The sequence below is a fragment of the Rhinopithecus bieti genome, unplaced genomic scaffold, assembly GCF_001698545.2.
Source record: "Rhinopithecus bieti isolate Rb0 unplaced genomic scaffold, ASM169854v2 scaffold_9581, whole genome shotgun sequence".
NCBI classification, from domain to species: Eukaryota; Metazoa; Chordata; class Mammalia; order Primates; family Cercopithecidae; genus Rhinopithecus; species Rhinopithecus bieti.
The window spans coordinates 3,708,209-3,725,495 of record NW_016806413.1 but is presented as its reverse complement, the minus strand read 5'-3'; the positions used below and the strand labels follow the sequence as shown (position 1 = coordinate 3,725,495).

The window sequence follows — 17,287 nt, the reverse complement described above, 5'->3', positions numbered from 1 at the left end:
TCACAACTCTTAAAAAATTTAATTTCCTGGCATGTTGCGTGATGTTAGGCAAGCCATTTTCTCTTTGGGCCTTACTTTCTTTAACTGAAAAACTGGTTCAACATTTATTCATTCTTTTATTCTGTAAGCCAAAATTAAAATTCAAAGCCCCCTGACCATCTGAATGGATCTCTCCTCTCGGCCAAGGGCATTCCAAAGTTAACTTGAAAAACTGGTTCAGGCCATGATGGAAAGGAGGAGTTGGACACGGCTCATTATGCTCCCCTCCCTTTTGAAATTCAGGCCCAGTTGACCAGCGTTAACATCAATACACACCTTAAGACTGATAGAACAGCCTCTTTAAGTCTCACAGACTATCCGGTAGTGTGATAATGATAAACACTTACAGTCTGTTCTCTGAAGCCTGCTACAGGCTCCATCTGCATGATAAAATTTGGTCTCCACAAGCCCTTATCTTAACTGAGACATCCCTTTCTACTGATTTTAAGTCTTTAGACAATAACTTAACTGTTTCAACCAATTGCTACTCAGAAAATCTTTGAATCCACCTATGTCCTGAAAGCCTCCTCTTCCAGTTGTCCCACCTTTCCATACCAAACCAACGTACATCTTACATGTGTTAACTGATGTCTTATGTCTTCCTAAAATGTGTAAAACCGAGTTGTAGCCCGACCACGTTGGGCACATGTTCTCAGGATCTCCTGGGGCTGTGGCACGGGCCATGGTCACTCATATTTGGCTCAGGATAAATCTCTTCAAATATTTTACGGTTTGACTTTTCGTGGACAATTCTACAAATATTTCTTGGCAGTTAAAGAAATTACTCCCCAGGAGGTGCTAGACATCGGGCGCATGTTAGAGGCACAAAGATGAGAATGTTAAAAGACATAACATAAAATACAGGTCTACTCTGGGAATGTAGAAACTGGTAAAAGGAGAGATAAAAGAGAAGGTGCAGTCCAGTGAAGTACCCGCTATCTCCTGTCAGCAAATACCTGTCCACCCAGGGTGCAGCGAGCTGGAGAGGAAGGGATGGCCTAGGGCGCTGGGGACGGATTCCTCCCCAGCCGCTTGCACCCCTACCCCGGTAGCGGCCCCTGGGATTGTCTGTGTCTCCAGGAGAACCAGACCGCTCTCCCCTCCCTTCCAGAGCTAGAAAGGAGGACCACAGAGACGCGGCGCCCTCCGCCGTCCTAGAGCAACCGGAGCGGCCCGAGCCCCGGGCTCCCGGATGCAGGGGTCTGGTTGGCGAGGAGCACGAGGAGTTGGGCGTGGGGCTGGCGGGGAGCGGAGTCGGAGTCTTACTCAGGTGGCTCCAGGGCTCAGGGTAGCCGTGTCAGACCTGACCAGGTCCAGAGCGCTCCTTCCTGACCCCAACAGCCTCCGGTCGGGTCTGGCGCGCGCTCGCTTTCCCAGAGGGCGACCCGGGCTATGGCGGCCGCGGCCCTGGCGAGCAGGACACGCCTCGGCCCTGACCTTGAGCTGCTGCCGGGACAGCCGGCGCCGCCCCGGTCGCGCCCGGTGAGTGCGGGGCCGGAGCCTGGAAGCAGGCTTGGCCCTGCCCTGGGTTCTAGGCCCGGAGACGGGTGGTGCGGCGGCTGGGAAATGGGGTTACAACCCAGAGTGAGGGGCCTCGAGGGACAGGCAGCACAGCGGAGTCGACACCCCTGGGACATGAGCCTCAAGGAGAGCAGACGTGCAGCGGCACGTGGTTGAGCCGACTGCTGGGGCAGAGCGCATAGGGTGCTGTGGGGGGGCGATGAATGGCCAAAATTTCAGAGCCACCTTTACAGAGCTGGTTATGTTTGAGCTGGGTATTAGGTTGAAAAGGAATTTGCAACGCAGGATCAGGAGGGAAGAACTGGATCTTCAGGCAAGAGTAGCCGCAGGTGCAAGGGCACAGAACAGGGCGAGGAAAGAATTTGGTTTCCCAATGGAATTGTGAGAGGATAGGGGATGAGAGTGGTGGTGGCTGATGATCTTGGCCAGGAAAGCTGGGTCTGTGAGTAGTGAATGGAATTGTCTGTAGTGCAGAGGAATGTGGACTCTATTAGGCAGACAAAGGTGAGCCAGCCAAAGCCTTGGAGCCCTGGAGTGCTGGATAAATAGCTGTGGAGACTTTGTAGTGCGCAAGGACTGACGTGCAGTGGACCAGAATGAGCTCCTCCACAGTATGGAGACTAAGACCCTGAAGGAGGCAGTAGCTGAGAATTACAGGAAGTCTCAATGGCTGGAGGTGAGCAGTATTTGTTTCTTAAGGAAGAGGATAAGAGAAAGAAGGTGCAGGAGCTGAGACTCCTAGAGATATAGAAAATGGGAACATGGAGATTGGGACGAGGGGAAGCAAGTGAGGTGGGATCTTTATGAGAGTGTGTTGCGAGTCGGGGGGTGCAGGGAGTAAAGTCACAACGAGGATCTGTCCTGTTGAGTACAGTGTCCAGGGCAACCTGAATGTTCTGAGGAGTCCTAGCTGCCTCTGTGGCTAGTGGCAGTGACTGGGGAGGACAAAGGAGGAAGAGTCCTGCACAGGGGCAGCAGGGGTAGGAATGGGGACGGAAGACAGTGTGGCATAACAGGCGAGAGTCAGAGTCAAACAGGCCTGGGTTCTGTCTCAGTTCTGGAACTTTGGGGGAAGTTAATCCCTCTGAGTCTCAGTTTCCTCTTCCATAAAATGGATCTGATAGTAGGCTATGAGACATAAACAATACGTATCAAGTGCTTGGCACAGGCTTAAGAAATGATAGTTGTTATCAAGGGTGGGTGACCTCTGAAGGAGGACACATTGTGGAGAAAGGATGGGACTTAGAGCACAGATGTGGTTTGGGGTATAAGGATGAAACGAGAAAACTTTTGCAGACTCACAAAAAAGAGGAGAAAATGTTTGCTGAAATAGAGATGAAGAGACATGATAAAATTGATAGCTGATGCCCTGTCTCTTTGTACATAGGAGGCAAAAATCATCTGCTGATGGAGTTCCTGTAGACATTCAGAATCCAGAATCCCCACAGGCACCCCCCACAGTACCTTTTGGTGCCCTGTCTCCCCTTCCTCCTGGCCTGGTCCTGAGGTTGTCCTAGGGCATTTAAACACATGTTGTTTCAGGAGTCAGTGACCTTCGAGGATGTGGCCGTCTACTTCTCTGAGAATGAATGGATCGGCCTGGGCCCTGCTCAGAGAGCCCTGTACAGGGATGTGATGCTGGAGAATTATGGGGCTGTGGCTTCCCTGGGTAAGGGTCTCCCTTTGGGCCCTGCCTCCACCCTTCAGAATTTGCTGGCTCCTTTTTCTTCAAAGGCTCAGGAGTTGCTGATAACCCTCAGCTCAGTGGCAGCTTCAGGCTCTTGGATTTTTAGTGACCCAACCTCAGCAGTCGTTGGGAAGTAGGAAGTCCTGGTATCAGTTTGGGCCTTATACAGGACTTCCTTGCCCCAGAGTGAGAGCTGCTCAACCCCTACCCTTGTGCTGTGGGTATAGTGAGAAGAGAGCAGATTCACAGTGCCCCACTGAGCCTTCAGTTCCCCGCCCTCTCGGTTTGCAAGATCCAGGCCAATTCCTAGCATCCTCATGAGGATGTCTGAACATGAGAGCTCTAGGAGGGAGAGGACAGGTAAGAATTGAGGATGCAATTCCTCAATGAGTGAAATCATCCATTTGCTAACTCATAAACAGTTACTGTCAACTTCCTGACCTTTGTAAGTCTCCTGGCCCCTCTCTTGTTCTTTCCCCTGAAATTCCTTTTCTTGTTCTTCCTAGTTGTTTCCCTTTTTTCCCCTCTTGTCCCTGAAGACACTGGCCTGGGAGGAGCCTTGGGATTACTCTGTGTCACACCACTCACCTGCCTGTCCCATTTTTTTCCTCTTAAGCAGCATTTCCGTTTCCCAAACCAGCTCTGATTTCCCAGCTGGAGCGAGGGGAAGCTCTGGATGGAGTTCCAGTTCCTTGGGGAGCTCTGGATGGAGAGGACCCAAGGGGCATCTCCTCAGGTGAGTGAGGGCACACATGCCGGTCATCTGACCAGTTTGCTTGTCATGATCTTTAAAATGTCATAGATAGATATTCTTTTAACCTAGTGTTGTGGACACTAGTGGGATTCCATTTCTTCTCTGTGTTCCCATAGTTTTCCATCTTCTTGAGTCCTTGTTTTATTCATCCTGACTCCTCTGTGTGCCATCTTCATTAACCTGTTTTGCCTCTTCCCCATCTCTGCTGTTATCATGACTATGATGTATCTTTGACCCATGAGTTTCCTGTTTACTCCGATCTTTGGTGCCCTTTCTGCTTCCTGGCCTGTTTACAGTCTTCCAGCTTGGGATGTAATGGCCATCTTTATCTTTAGAAACCAAGAACTCTCAACCCTCAGCCAAATAGTTCCTGTTCCTCAGGGGAAAGCCCTGGGATTACTTTAGGCCCAAGAGGACTTTCTTACTCTTAGTTTCCTAGTGATAACTGTGTTTCCTGGTTGCCTCCTTGGCCCCATTTCATCTTCCCATAGGGCTCTTCTTTGGGCACAGTGAGACTTGAGCTGTGCTCCCAGTTTCCTCATTCTCACAATTCCTTGTTGTGTCTTTTCATATTAGAGTATTCTTGACTGCAAGTATTAAAACCTGATTCAAACTGGCTTAAACAAAAAAGAAGAATTTGTTGTTTAATGTAACTGGGAAGTCTGAGGTAGAATGGGCTGCAAGTACAGTTTGATCAGAATTACATTCTCTGCTCTGTCTCTGTATGTGTTGGCTTTGTCTACAGTCTGGCTCCCCTTTTGGTTGTAAGGTGATTGGTGGTAGTAACAGGACTCTGCTGCTTCATACCTAGGGGAAGAAACCTGGCAGGCCTTCCTTAGGCTTTAAACATTGTGAATCAAAGTGCCAAGTATGCTGTAATGGACTACCTTAAGTCATATGCCAACTCTAAATCAGTCACTGTGGCAAGGTAACTACTGTGCACTGATTGACTTGGTCTGAATTGCCGATCTCTGAATCAGTCTCCCATGTAGCGAGTGGAATGGGATTAACCTGCTTGGCTTATCTAAGTCAGAGCCTACCCTAGGGAGTGGAGCTGGGATACCCAACTCCCCACTCCAGCTCCCTACAAAGGGCATAGCTACTTTGCAGTGGGGATGAGTGGAATGGGTGTGGGAAGACCACCACAGTGTCTTCTACATTCTCAGTGCTTCCTCTCCTCACCACCTAAGGGAATTTCTCTGCTTTGCTTTGTTTTGCTTTAGGTAGAAAACTAACAGCTAAGTTACTCCTTGCGCAGCATTCTAACTCTCTGACCTGCAGCTGACTTCTTGGCACATACCTTTCCTTACTCAAAGTCCACTTTTGTCTTACAGAAGTTAATACTCAGAGGATACATAGTCTCTGGATTTGGCAACAGAAAAGGTTGTCATTTGAAGGTGTAGAATTGATCTGTTTCTTAGGAGGTTTTGGATGAAAGTTACAAAGCGACAGTTCTAGCAAAAGCAGAAGTAAGGTGTATTAGAATAGATCTCTGTGAACAGAGATGTCTGTAATTGAGTAGGAAGTGACTTTTGGAAGTGGCTGAGTGAGGGTGTGAGTCCATTTCTTATGGATGCCATAGAGAGACCCCATCCATTGAATCTTTGTGGAATGAGAAAGCAATAAATGGATAGAAAGGAAACTAGGATATTATGGTTTCCCAGAATAGCCTGCCTAGACAGGAAGTCCTCAAGAATAGCTCATTGCAATTCCATCCTATCCTGATTGTTTTCTATGTGAACTTGATTTCACCTCCTAGGGATAGGTGACAAAGAGGCCTTAGTCTTTTCTATTTCTTCTTGACATTTTCAAGTGAGTTACATGTTTTCATATCTTTGGGAACTGATGGAATTGCAACTTCTCTGTTCCAGTATTTTCTATCCTTTATGTTATTATTATTATTTTTTTGAGACAGAGTCTTGCTCTGTCGTCCGGGCTGGAGTGCAGTGGCACAATCTCGGCTCACTGCAACCTCCGCCTCCCGGGTTCAAGTGATTATCCTGCCTCAGCCTCCCGAGGAGCTGGGACCACAGGTGTGTGCCACCATGCTTGACTAATTTTTTTTGTATTTTTAATGGAGATAGGGTTTCACCATGTTGGCCAGGCTAGTCTTGAACTCCTGACCTCAGGTGATCCACCGACCTTGGCCTCCCAAAGTGCTGGGATTACAGGTGTGAGCCACCATGCCTAGCCTATCCTTATTATTCTATACCTTCAAATTTCTGCTTATCTATGTTACCAGTCTTTTCACCCACCTTTATTCTCTCCCTACCACTTCCATGTCTGCTCTTTTCCTGATGGGCCTCACTCCTCTGACTGAACCAGCCTTATTTGTATCTTGACCCTGGCAGAATATCCATTTCTAAAACCTGCTGAGATTTCCCATCTTGAGCAGGTGGAAGAGCCATTAAACCTGAAACTGCAAAAAGAGGGTCCAAGCCTAATTTGTCCTGGTAAGTGAGAGGGAAATGAGCATTCTTCTCTCAGTCACACCTTTTCCTGTCTTTTATAAGATGTAAAAGTCCATTTTGCCATTCATGTTCTAAAAAATTTGGGGGCCAAATCCCCAAATCAGCCAATTAAGAGAAAACTTAAACCCTAAGCTTCCAACTTTCATTAGGACAAGCTCAATTAATTTAATTAAATTAGGATGGGTCTTTTGTCTTAGGCTTAAACTGAACAGATGGCCTGCCCCATCTGGCTGCTATAATCACCCAATATTTTTAATGTAGATGCTGTGTTTTACTCATTGTGGTAGTTGTTAGGGATAAAAAAATCAAGTCATATATGGCCCTTATCCTGGAAGGACTCACAGTCTCATGGGACATTATACATAAATTTATAATTACAGAAAAATGATAAAGCTGTAATAGAATGTGAGTAAGACACTATGAGAACAAAGAGGAGGGAGTCTTTACCCAGTTCTGCCTGGAGTAGTTTGAGAAGGCACTTTCCATGGTTTCATGGTGAACTTGGTGATTGGATTGAAAGAGAAGACTATACTTCCTTTTAGTGTTGAAAAATATGAGGAAGCTCATTCTTGCTACTGTCTGCTGTGTGTGACAAGCCCAGGTTCCCAGGTATACCACTAAGGATTCCTTATTTCTGAACAGGTCCTCTGCCCTAAGTCCTGGCCTGTTCTTCTCATGTTACAAACTGTACTCAGCTACCTAGGAGGAATTCTGACTTTGTTTTCCTTAGATTCAATTCATCTGTTTTCTGAGAGCCTAGTCTGGTACTTGGTTTGGTGCCAGGAATCATAGCCCTCAGGGATTCTATCTAGTTGCTGTCTTTACTTTTGGTTTCTTTCTGTGTATTAGCCTTGTTTTTGCCATTTTCAGCTAGGACAGGGCCACTGAGACAGGTGGCAGTTGGAGAGAAGTGGACATATTAATACCACTTGGTGACCTTTGTCGCTCTGTCATGGATAATGATGACATTTGAAGCTCTGATTTCTTTTTTCAGAGGGTGTGTTGAAGAGGAAGAAAGAAGATTTTATCTTGAAGGAGGAAATTCTTGAGGAAGCACAGGACCTCATGGTCCTATCAAGTGGACCTTGGTGGTGTGGATCCCGGGAATTATGGTTTGGGAAAACCTGTGAAGAGAAAAGCAGGTTAGGGAGATGGCCTGGTTACCTCAATGGGGGAAGTATGGAAAGTTCTTCAAATGATATTATAGAAGTGATTGTCAAGGATGAGATGATCTCAGTAGAAGAGAGTTCAGAGAATACTGATGTCAATAACCTCCTTGGTATACATCACAAAATTCTAAGTGAGCAAATATTCTATGTATGTGAGGAATGTGGCAAGTGTTTTGATCAAAGTGAGGACTTTGATCAACACCAGAAAACTCATAATGGAGAAAAGGTCTATGGATGTAAGGAATGTGGGAAGGCTTTCAGTTTTCGATCACATTGCATTGCACATCAGAGAATTCACAGTGGGGTGAAACCCTATGAATGTCAAGAATGTGCTAAGGCCTTTGTTTGGAAGTCAAACCTGATTCGTCATCAGAGAATACATACTGGAGAGAAACCCTTTGAATGTAAGGAATGTGGGAAGGGCTTTAGTCAGAACACAAGCCTTACACAACATCAACGGATCCACACTGGTGAGAAACCATATACATGCAAGGAATGTGGGAAAAGCTTTACTCGAAACCCAGCCCTCCTTCGACATCAGAGAATGCACACTGGGAAGAAGCCTTATGAATGTAAGGACTGTGGGAAAGGCTTCATGTGGAACTCAGATCTTTCTCAGCACCAGAGGGTCCACACTGGGGATAAGCCTCATGAATGTACTGACTGTGGGAAAAGCTTCTTTTGCAAGGCACACCTTATTCGACATCAAAGAATCCATACTGGGGAAAGACCCTATAAATGTAATGACTGTGGGAAGGCCTTCAGTCAGAATTCTGTCTTAATTAAGCACCAGAGGCGCCATGCTAGAGAAAAGCCCTATAACTGTCAAATCTCTCACCACCTTGAACTTTAGAGAGTGCATAATGGTGATACTTGTTTATAATTCTTATGCTGCAGGAACCCCAGAGACAAAATGAGATGACTGTTCACAATTTGCTGTAACCCTTAACTTTAATAGCCAGTATTATCTTGCCGTTTTGAACATTTAGTCTAGCAAGACTGGTCCCCCTGTTCTATGATGTTTGTACAAGGCATCATTTAGTTGGGCAGCTACTCTGTATCAGGTGCTAACCACTTTACATACATTATGCATAACAATCCTATTAAGGTAGGTGCTCTTCTCCCTGTTTTACAAATGAGAAATCTGAGTTGAAAGAGGTTATAAAATTCATTCAGGGTTGTTCAGTAAGTTATAGAGTTGAAATTGGAGCCAGGCCTCTCTGACTGCAGAGTTTACTGTTCTTTACTTAATTGTACATATTTATGTCTCTGCCCGTTTTGATTTGCTTATTTTCCTGTGCTTCTAGTTTCCCTTCATCACTCAGATCCAGCTCCTTCAACTAAGCAGATCTCTCTTCCTCTTCTACTTGTAATCAATACCACCCAAGTTAGTGTTTAATTATGTGCCATCTTATATTTTTCTAATAGTCTCAAGTCTCTTAGTCTTAACTCCAGCTAAATGACTCTGAGGACCAGCGCTGCATTTCTTTTGTTTTTCAAATCCTGAAACATTAATCTTTGACTAGATATAACATGCTCATGATAAAAAAGAATTGAAATAGTTGAAAAGGGTGTTCAGTGAAAAGTAAATTTCCTTGTCATTCCTATCTCTTGAGTTCTCCCCAGAGGCAATCACTCCTACTGGTTGTGTATCTCTGTAGGTACTCTTTGTACAATACTAATAAACAAGTGTTTATTAGTACTGCTTTTTATAACTCTGTCTCACTGAAAACCTTATTTGATGGAAGCAACATTGCAGTTACATTATCAACTCTAGGACCTTTTCTTCAGAAGTTACTTTCCTTTTGAGGCCACCAAAGTAATTTAGGGAAACAGCAGAGGGTAATCTAGGTCTTTTTCTTTTTTTTCTAATTTTTTTGTTTTTGAGACGGTGTCTTGCTCTGTTGTCCAGGCTGAAGTGCAGTGGTGCAATCTCAGCTCACTGCAAGCTCCACCTCCCGGGTTCATGCCATTCTTCTGCCTCAGCCTCCTGAGTAGCTGGGACTATAGGTGCCTGCCACCATGCCTGGCTAATTTTTTGTATTTTTAATAGAGATGGGGTTTCACCATGTTAGCCAGGCTGGTCTCGCTCTCCTGACCTTGTGATCCACCTGCCTCGGCCTCCCAAAGTGCTGGGATTACAGGCCTGAGCTACCACGCCTGGCCAATTCAGGTCTTAAGAGACCTGATTGCCTTTGTTTTATGAGACATCATTCTGGGATTGGGAATATGTAAACTCAACTGGAGATTTTTTTCATAAAAATTTATATAGTTCCAGCCCCTCTCACTGCTTCCTATCCTAAATCCTCTCCCAGTCTGTGCATCCTTCACTACCATGATAGCCTACATTCTAATAAACTGTGAGGCCACTGCCAAGGGAGGGAGAAATGGTCACTTTCTGGTGGTGGTTAATGCTTTGTTAGATAGCTTCATCCAGTCAATAGTTGAAAAGTTTTCACATAATCCAGTATCAGCATCAGAGTCAGAAATGCCCTTCCTAGGTCCAGGACCAGAGAGAAAACAAACATGAGGAACATGTAGAGTCTACACAGGAAAGTTAGGAATTATAGAATTAACTAACTACTTGAAATCAGAGTTTATAAAACAACATTTTTAGAAGTGGTCATCTTTTATTGGTTTCCATCATCTCTTCCCCTTCCCTCTGGGAAGAGTTACCCAGGTATTCTTTGGGAAGGTATCCTTTCTCAGCTATGTGGTTTAGCACCACCACCATCTTCATGAGTGGACCCTGTTTGGCTGTGTCAATCAGCTTATCCCATCCCCTTGGCCACAGAGCCATTGTGATATGAGGAGATACTGGGTTTTGTGGAAAAGAGAGGCTTTTCTTCATTGAGAGCTACCAGAGGAGATTTTATCTGTCCTCTTTGTGGCACATAGGAAAATGTGAGGCCTAGAATTATAGCAACTTTTTTTTTTTCTATTAAAAGGGGAGATCTCAAGCTTCCAGATGCTACCATATGGAGACTGAGGATTAAAGCCAATACCAAAGAAGACAGTGACTAAACAGAGAGAAACTAGGTTCTTGGTGACATCTTTTGAGCCACTAGACCAAACCTTACCTGAAGCAGACCTACCTCAGAACTTTTCAGCTGTGTGAGCCAATAAACATCTTCTATCAAACGAGTTAGAGTTTTCTGTTATTTGCAACTTAGCCACACTAATACCGTCTTGTGTTTGAAATCATTGTTTTCTCATACAACTCCTCAGTGTCACCTTTTCCTCTTGCTTAGTAGTCTCATAAGCTTCTCAGTTTTATCTCAGTTGCTTGGAAATTGAGCATCTAAATAGGTGGCTCTTGCTGGGTGTGGTGGCTTACACCTATAATCCCATCACTTTGGGAGGCCCAGGCAGGTGGATCACCTGAGGTTGGGAGTTCAAGACCAGCCTGACCAACATGGAGAAACCACATCTTTACTAAAAATTAGCCAGGTTTGGTGGTGCATGCCCGTAATCCCAGCTACTCAGGAGGCTGAGGCAGGAGAATTGCTTGAACCTGGGAGGTGGAGGTTGCAGTGAGCCAAGATTGTGCTATTGCACTCCAGCCTGGGCAACAAGAGCGAAACTCCATCTCAAAAAATAAAAATAAAAATTAAATAAATAGGTGGCTCTCATGACCTAAGGTTAATTTCATGCATACTAACTAACTGATGCTTTAAATCATACCATTAATGCAGGATTTTTTCCTCAGTTGAGCAAAATCCGGGTTCTTGTCTCATGACCAGGAAAATTAGGCACAGGGACACACTGAAAAATGAGGAGGGCAGAATTTATTAAGTGAAAAGGAAAACTCTCAACAAAAAGAGGGGTCCTGCATGCAGGTTTTCTCTTCACTAAATTGAATTACCAGGCCACCACACATGAGCTGAAGAGCCCAGTCTTCTACCCGTGCGTGAATTCCTGGTGGCTCCACCCCATTCTCCCAGTGTGCAGGCAGGCCCTTAGTCTGAGCCACTCCACATTGATTTATTTCTCTTAACTGTGTATGTGTTAAGGGATGAAATTTTTCGTCATGGGCATGTTTAGGCAATCCCTCTGTACACAATGACCTGGGCAGCATTTGGCTGTCTCCTGACTCTTATCATTCCCCCTCTAAAGAAGTACATCTAACTTAGGATAAGTACATCTATTCTTAGAATAAGGATAAGGATAGTGATCAATCTTAAGTGCTTCCTGCTGATGGGGGCACTGTTTTGGGAAAACAGCAGTGAGATCTCCCTGAGGCCTATCTAAGGGTCCCTGGTAAAAGGTAGCCATTGTTTGAGGCTCCGATTGCATGAACGTTTGGAGTTCAATGGCCTGAAGGTGAGAAGAGACAAACTAGGTTATTAGAAGACATAATAAAAATGAAACAAAGGGGAGATGGTAAGGACAGCTAAAAAAAAATCCTAAAACTGTGGACACACCCAGATAACTGGTAGCTATAGTTATGCCTGCTAAGATTTGGGTGTATGGGGCTTGGCTTTGGTTAGCTACCTTGGTCTTATTTTCCCAAAAAAGATACCTCCGGGTTATGAGCACCTTACTTACTCTAATCATCTGGCAGGATTTGCAGGGTAATTGCCCAGAACTAGAATATTGATTCAGATTTTTACATTACTCATCCCTTTTGCTTCTCCTGAGCTGCAGCCGGAGATTGCTGGTTGGTTCACAGGAATAATCAGCGTTAGTTTAAAATGTGTGCAAAAAACTTAACAACTAATGAGTCTAGAATCTAAAGACAAATGTATACATCTTGAAACATAGTTTCTCTCTCCAGTTCTCATTTTGTTAAAATAAATCACAATAGGATGGAGTTGTTTGCAAATTAAACTTTAGTCTTGTATTTGGCCTGATTATTTGCATAAAGTGCAGCAAGAATAATTATTTTTACATAGGCTTTTAACATTGGCTTTGATGGAATTCTGTTCTGCAAGGAATCTTAGGATTTTTAATGCTGAGCCCAGCCATGGGTTTGTACCCTCACATACCTATGAGTTGGGTGAATTCCTCTCTTCTTGAGGTCCCAAGAATATGGGGTTCCTGGGCCTTGTAGAAAGTGACATTCCTTACTCACTGCAGGTTAGGAAACCTGTATGGGGACTGTGTAGACAAGGTATGAGGTCAGTTTTCCCAAGGGGCTTTTATCGGCTCTTTAAGTCAAGCTTGATTTCTAAAAGGGAAGCATACCCTTCCAATCAAAGCCTTGGTAAAGCAACCAGTTTCTGCAATGGTGTCCTGTTGCAAAAGAAAGTGATTCTTATTGCACTGATGCAAAAAACTATATTGCTATAAATTAAGAATACTCACAACTAGTTTCCAAATTCTGGAGAAGCAAGTAGGAGAGAAACAAATATGCTCCAAATTTTGATCACATGAGTATACCATACTCAATTATTAAAGGCTATAAATGGCTCAAAATAAGTTTCCTTGACTCTGAAAACAAAACAAGGATAAGCAACATTTCGAGCAAAAACTTTAAAAAAAGATGACTTCAGTTTTCTTTTAGTTCAGTATGTTCTGTTAACTCTTGTTCTGTTTGATATTAATTAACATTTCAGCCCTTCATGCGTCCTGCATGTTTTCCTTCATTCCAATGTCACAATCTCCAAGGTTATCAGAAACCTGCATTTGAGAGCACCTGTCAAAGCCTTATGGCTGGTTATAAACTATCCTTTGAAGAGGATCAAAACAAGACAATTGTCTATGAATGACAAAATGTCCAGGGTAGTTATAGTTAAAAACATGATTGACAAAATTTGGTTATCTCTGTGGTTTACAATAACATAATAACCTTAATTATGATTGATAGCATATACTCAGACATTAGAATTGTAGACATCCCATACAATTTTGGAGCATATAATATTAATATTCACTAAAATATAATATGAAGATTAAACATCATTTTGACAATTCCATGTACATAAACATGTCAAATAATCCTGTTTACCTCTCTTCTGGATGCTTCAGGGGCCCTCTGTAGCATCCAACAGCAAGGGATAGGGAAAGAACCTTGAAGCTGAAATTTGATTTTGGGAAGCCTGTCACATATGTTAGATGTTTAAAACACTTGATGTTATGAAATAGAATTCCAGGCCCTGCATGGTGGCTCACGCCTGTAATACCAGGACTTTGGGAGGTCGAGGCAGGTGGATCACCTGAGGTCAGGTGTTTGAAACCAGCATGGCCAACATGATGAAACTCTGTCTCTACTAAAAATACAAAAACTGGCTGGGCGCAGTAGCTCAAGCCTGTAATCCCAGCACTTTGGGAGGCCGAGACGGGCGGATCACGAGGTCAGGAGATTGAGACCATCCTGGCTAACACAGTGAAACCCCATCTCTACTAAAAAATACAAAAAACTAGCTGGGCGAGGTGGCGGGCGCCTGTAGTCCCAGCTACTCGGGAGGCTGAGGCAGGAGAATGGCATAAACCTGGGAGGCGGAGCTTGCAGTGCAGTGAGCCAAGATCCGGCCACTGCACTCAAGCCTGGGCAACAGAGCGAGACTCCGTATCAAAAAAAAAAAGAAAAGAAAAGAAAAGAAAAGAAAAAAACAAAACTAGCTGGACATGATGGCAGGTGCCTGTAATCCCAGCTACTCAGGAGACCAAGGCACAAGAATTACTTGAACCCAGGAGGCGGAGATTGCAGTGAACTGAGATGGTGCCACTGCATTCCAGCCTGGGTGACAGAGCAAGACTCCATCTCACAAAAAAAAAAAAAAAAAAAAAAAAAAAAAAGTTACAGGGCAAGACTAAAATAAAAAAATTTAAAAAAAAAAAAAAAAAAAAATAGAATTCCAGGTTACTATAAGTAATTAATTTTGCCAAAATGATAACTCAAAAATTTGAAAAAGCTAAAACCTTTAATTAGCCTTTACTATTACATGAAAATCCTGTTCAAGAGAGAGAAAACCAAATTTCACCCTTGCATTATCAACCCCAATTTAAAAAATGAAATCTTAAAGGCCATTCTATCAAATCTTGACCAGTTTGACCATGAGGGAAGATTCTTATAAACCTTTTATAACCTGTTACACATTTTGCTAAAGAGCAGATTAGTGCCTTAAGAAAATCTTGTTGTACTTTTATTTCAATTCTCAATTTTACAGAAAACCATATAATACCCTGTTGAATTTAATGTTCACACACAGTATTTCTTTTGCAAGATTAGCTTTTAGAAACCTTTCATAACTTGTTTAAACCTTTAGCTTTATCTTATCTAATTTAAAACAATCCTTTAACCCTAGGCAAAAATTTACATTTCCATGCCTTCTTATAATCTTTTACTAAAAATACATTTTACTGTTCTTACACACCTTGCATGTAAATCTATTTTCAGGAGTCTCAATTACACATTATAATGATAACTCTTAGCAATTCTTAACTTTAATGTAAAGCCTGGTAAGTTGTTTTACTTCTGTTCTAGTGGCAGGTCAGGCTTGACTCTTTTCAGCATAGAGGAGTGGTTAATTCTATATGTCCCCAGGCCTTACCAAGCTGTAAAGCAGTCAAGTGGAACAGTTCTCAAAAGCCAAAGAAGGACTTCATAACTTTAAAACATTTAGCAAACCTAGTATCTGAACTGCATAATTTAGATCACATATTTACATTTTGAAGACATTTATATTTTACCAATAATCTTTAAGACTGTTTTTATTTCTCAAAGATTAAAGTCACGTGAACCAGGAGGCATTACAGCTCTTATTTTTCCTTCAAAATATATTTGATCTAAGCACTTATTTTTCTTTATGCCAATTAATTAGAGCTCTTTTTAATAGACATCACACACAACACATATATAACTACATAGACAGAAGAAGATCAGTAGCTATAAGATTTTTTTGTTTACCAATCTCCTAATTGGATTATTGGCCTCTGCATGGGCCCTTTAAGAGCATGGCCAGGAAATCATGCTGTTTCCAGGGCCCAATAAACAGGTATGGCTAGAAGACAAAAATAGATTTTGAGAGGGATCTGCTTTTAATTCCTGGGGTTCCATGAGGAAAGCAGAGGTTTCTCCCAAAATGGAATTTGTGTTGCCTTTTCCATTTTTCCCAAGGAGTTCAGGCTTTTAGAAATTATCTTAGGGTCTCTCATGCATGCATTAAGGGTGGCAAGGCAAAATGGAGAAAATAATTCAGTTGACAGAAAAAAAAATCTTTTTCCAGCAAAACAAGATCCAAGAAGAGAAAAACATAAAGGCCTTTTAAATATACCTAGAACTTGGATAGCCACTTTTGTTTTTTTGAGATGGAGTTTTCCTCTTGTTGCCCAGGCTGGAGTGCAGTGGTATGATCTTGGCTCACTGCAACCTCTGCCTCCCAGGTTCAAGTAATTCTCCTGCCTCAGCCTTTGGAGCAGCTGGGATTACAGGCACTTGCCACCACACCCAGCTAATTTTTGTATTTTCAGTAGAGAGGGTTTCACCATGTTGGCCAGGATGGTCTCGAACTCCTGACCTCAGGTGATCTGCCCACCTTGGCCTCCCAAAGTGTTGGGATTACAGTTATAAGCCATCTTGCCCAGCCTTGGATATCCACTTTTAATTTAGCTGAGTGTTCTTTAATAAAATCCTTTTAAATCCCTTATTGCCCGACTTTAGCCATACCAAGCAGCCAATATTTCTGGCTTTTGATCTTTATTGAAAGTAATTTCACAGGTCAAACCAAAAAGTCTCAATTAAGGCATGCAAAGCACACCAGGTTGGTTACAGCTTAAGATCAACCTCATAAATCCTTTTTCATTAATCAGAACTTTACAGGGAATATAAACAGTGATCCTTAGCATTCCTTTTATTGGTTTGCACAGGAAGAGAGAGGCCAAAGGCCTGACTGATTAAAAAAAAACTTTTACCCTTTGCCGGCATGGCAGGCTTCTGGGTCCCCATCCCGCAAACTCCATTCCAAGCCAACTAGACTGAAGATGAATGGCTTCTTGTCTAGAAAGAGGGAAGCAGGTGTTCCTGGTTCCTTTCTCTTCCTAGCAAATGCCTGGGGTATGTGAGGAAGAGAAGGAACAAGGATCCTCTTTACTTATTCCATCCTTATATCCCTAAGTTCCACTGACCACGAAAGGGTGCTGCCCATGGGTGTCAGTGCGGCTTTCACCCATGTTAACAGGGGTCTAGGTGGTGGGATTATCCACTCTTGCCTACGTACACCCTGTTCCCATGCTGTCAGTAGCCTTCAAGTTTATAAGCTTGGAATTGAGTTTGCAACAAAGATATGTCTTGGGGGTTACATATTTGTATATTGTATTTGGTTAGCATAAGCCAAATACTAAGGTGAAGCTGTGAAATTGAGCCCTCCTCCAAAAAGGGAGAGAAAATGATGTCTTGTGAATTTGGGTCCTGGCCTAGTAAAATGTCTTCTAAAAGGAAAAAAAAAAAGCCTCTTGCATAAAAGTTAACTCCTGATGGGGTAAAGGAAAGATAAAAAACAGCTTAAGTGCAGGGCTGTGTTAACTGCCAACAGGGTAGAGAAAAGAAAAAAAAAACAGCTTAAGGGCAGGGTGGGAAAGATATCTGGGGGAAAATCCTCCTATTCTTATGACGATGGGTTTCTCCAACAGGGAGAGAAACATTTTATTGCTGTTGGACTGAGCTGGACACCTTGGCTGGGGGAGGGGAAGACACTGTGGGTGA

The 17,287-nt window shown here is 43.3% G+C and overlaps 1 protein-coding gene across 8 annotated transcripts; it reads left to right on the top strand.

The window, feature by feature from the left end:
• The first annotated feature begins 989 nt into the window (after nt 1-989).
• On the top strand, nt 990-12,483 carry ZNF662 (zinc finger protein 662). Of its 8 annotated transcripts, XM_017876341.1 has the most exons (5): nt 990-1,248; nt 3,103-3,229; nt 3,864-3,983; nt 6,353-6,454; nt 7,467-12,483. In XM_017876341.1, the coding sequence occupies exons 2-5, from the start codon at nt 3,196-3,198 to the stop codon at nt 8,492-8,494; spliced, it is 1,284 nt and encodes a 427-aa protein (XP_017731830.1). In that variant the 5' UTR covers nt 990-1,248; nt 3,103-3,195; the 3' UTR covers nt 8,495-12,483. The 8 variants fall into 8 exon arrangements, with proteins under 8 accessions (XP_017731830.1, XP_017731828.1, XP_017731827.1 ...); XM_017876339.1 differs by lacking the exon at nt 6,353-6,454 and having other exon boundaries at nt 1,206-1,521; nt 3,867-3,983; XM_017876338.1 differs by lacking the exon at nt 6,353-6,454 and having other exon boundaries at nt 1,206-1,521; nt 7,467-9,562.
• Nucleotides 12,484-17,287: the final 4,804 nt, after the last annotated feature.

Coding starts and splice junctions, on each gene's coding strand:
- ZNF662 (XM_017876338.1), top strand. CDS start 1,432: ATGGCGGCCGCGGCCCTGGCGAGCAGGACACGCCTCGGCCCTGACCTT. Junction 1,522..3,102: donor CGCCGCCCCGGTCGCGCCCG/GTGAGTGCGGGG, acceptor ATGTTGTTTCAG/GAGTCAGTGACCTTCGAGGA. Junction 3,230..3,863: donor TGGGGCTGTGGCTTCCCTGG/GTAAGGGTCTCC, acceptor TTTCCTCTTAAG/CAGCATTTCCGTTTCCCAAA.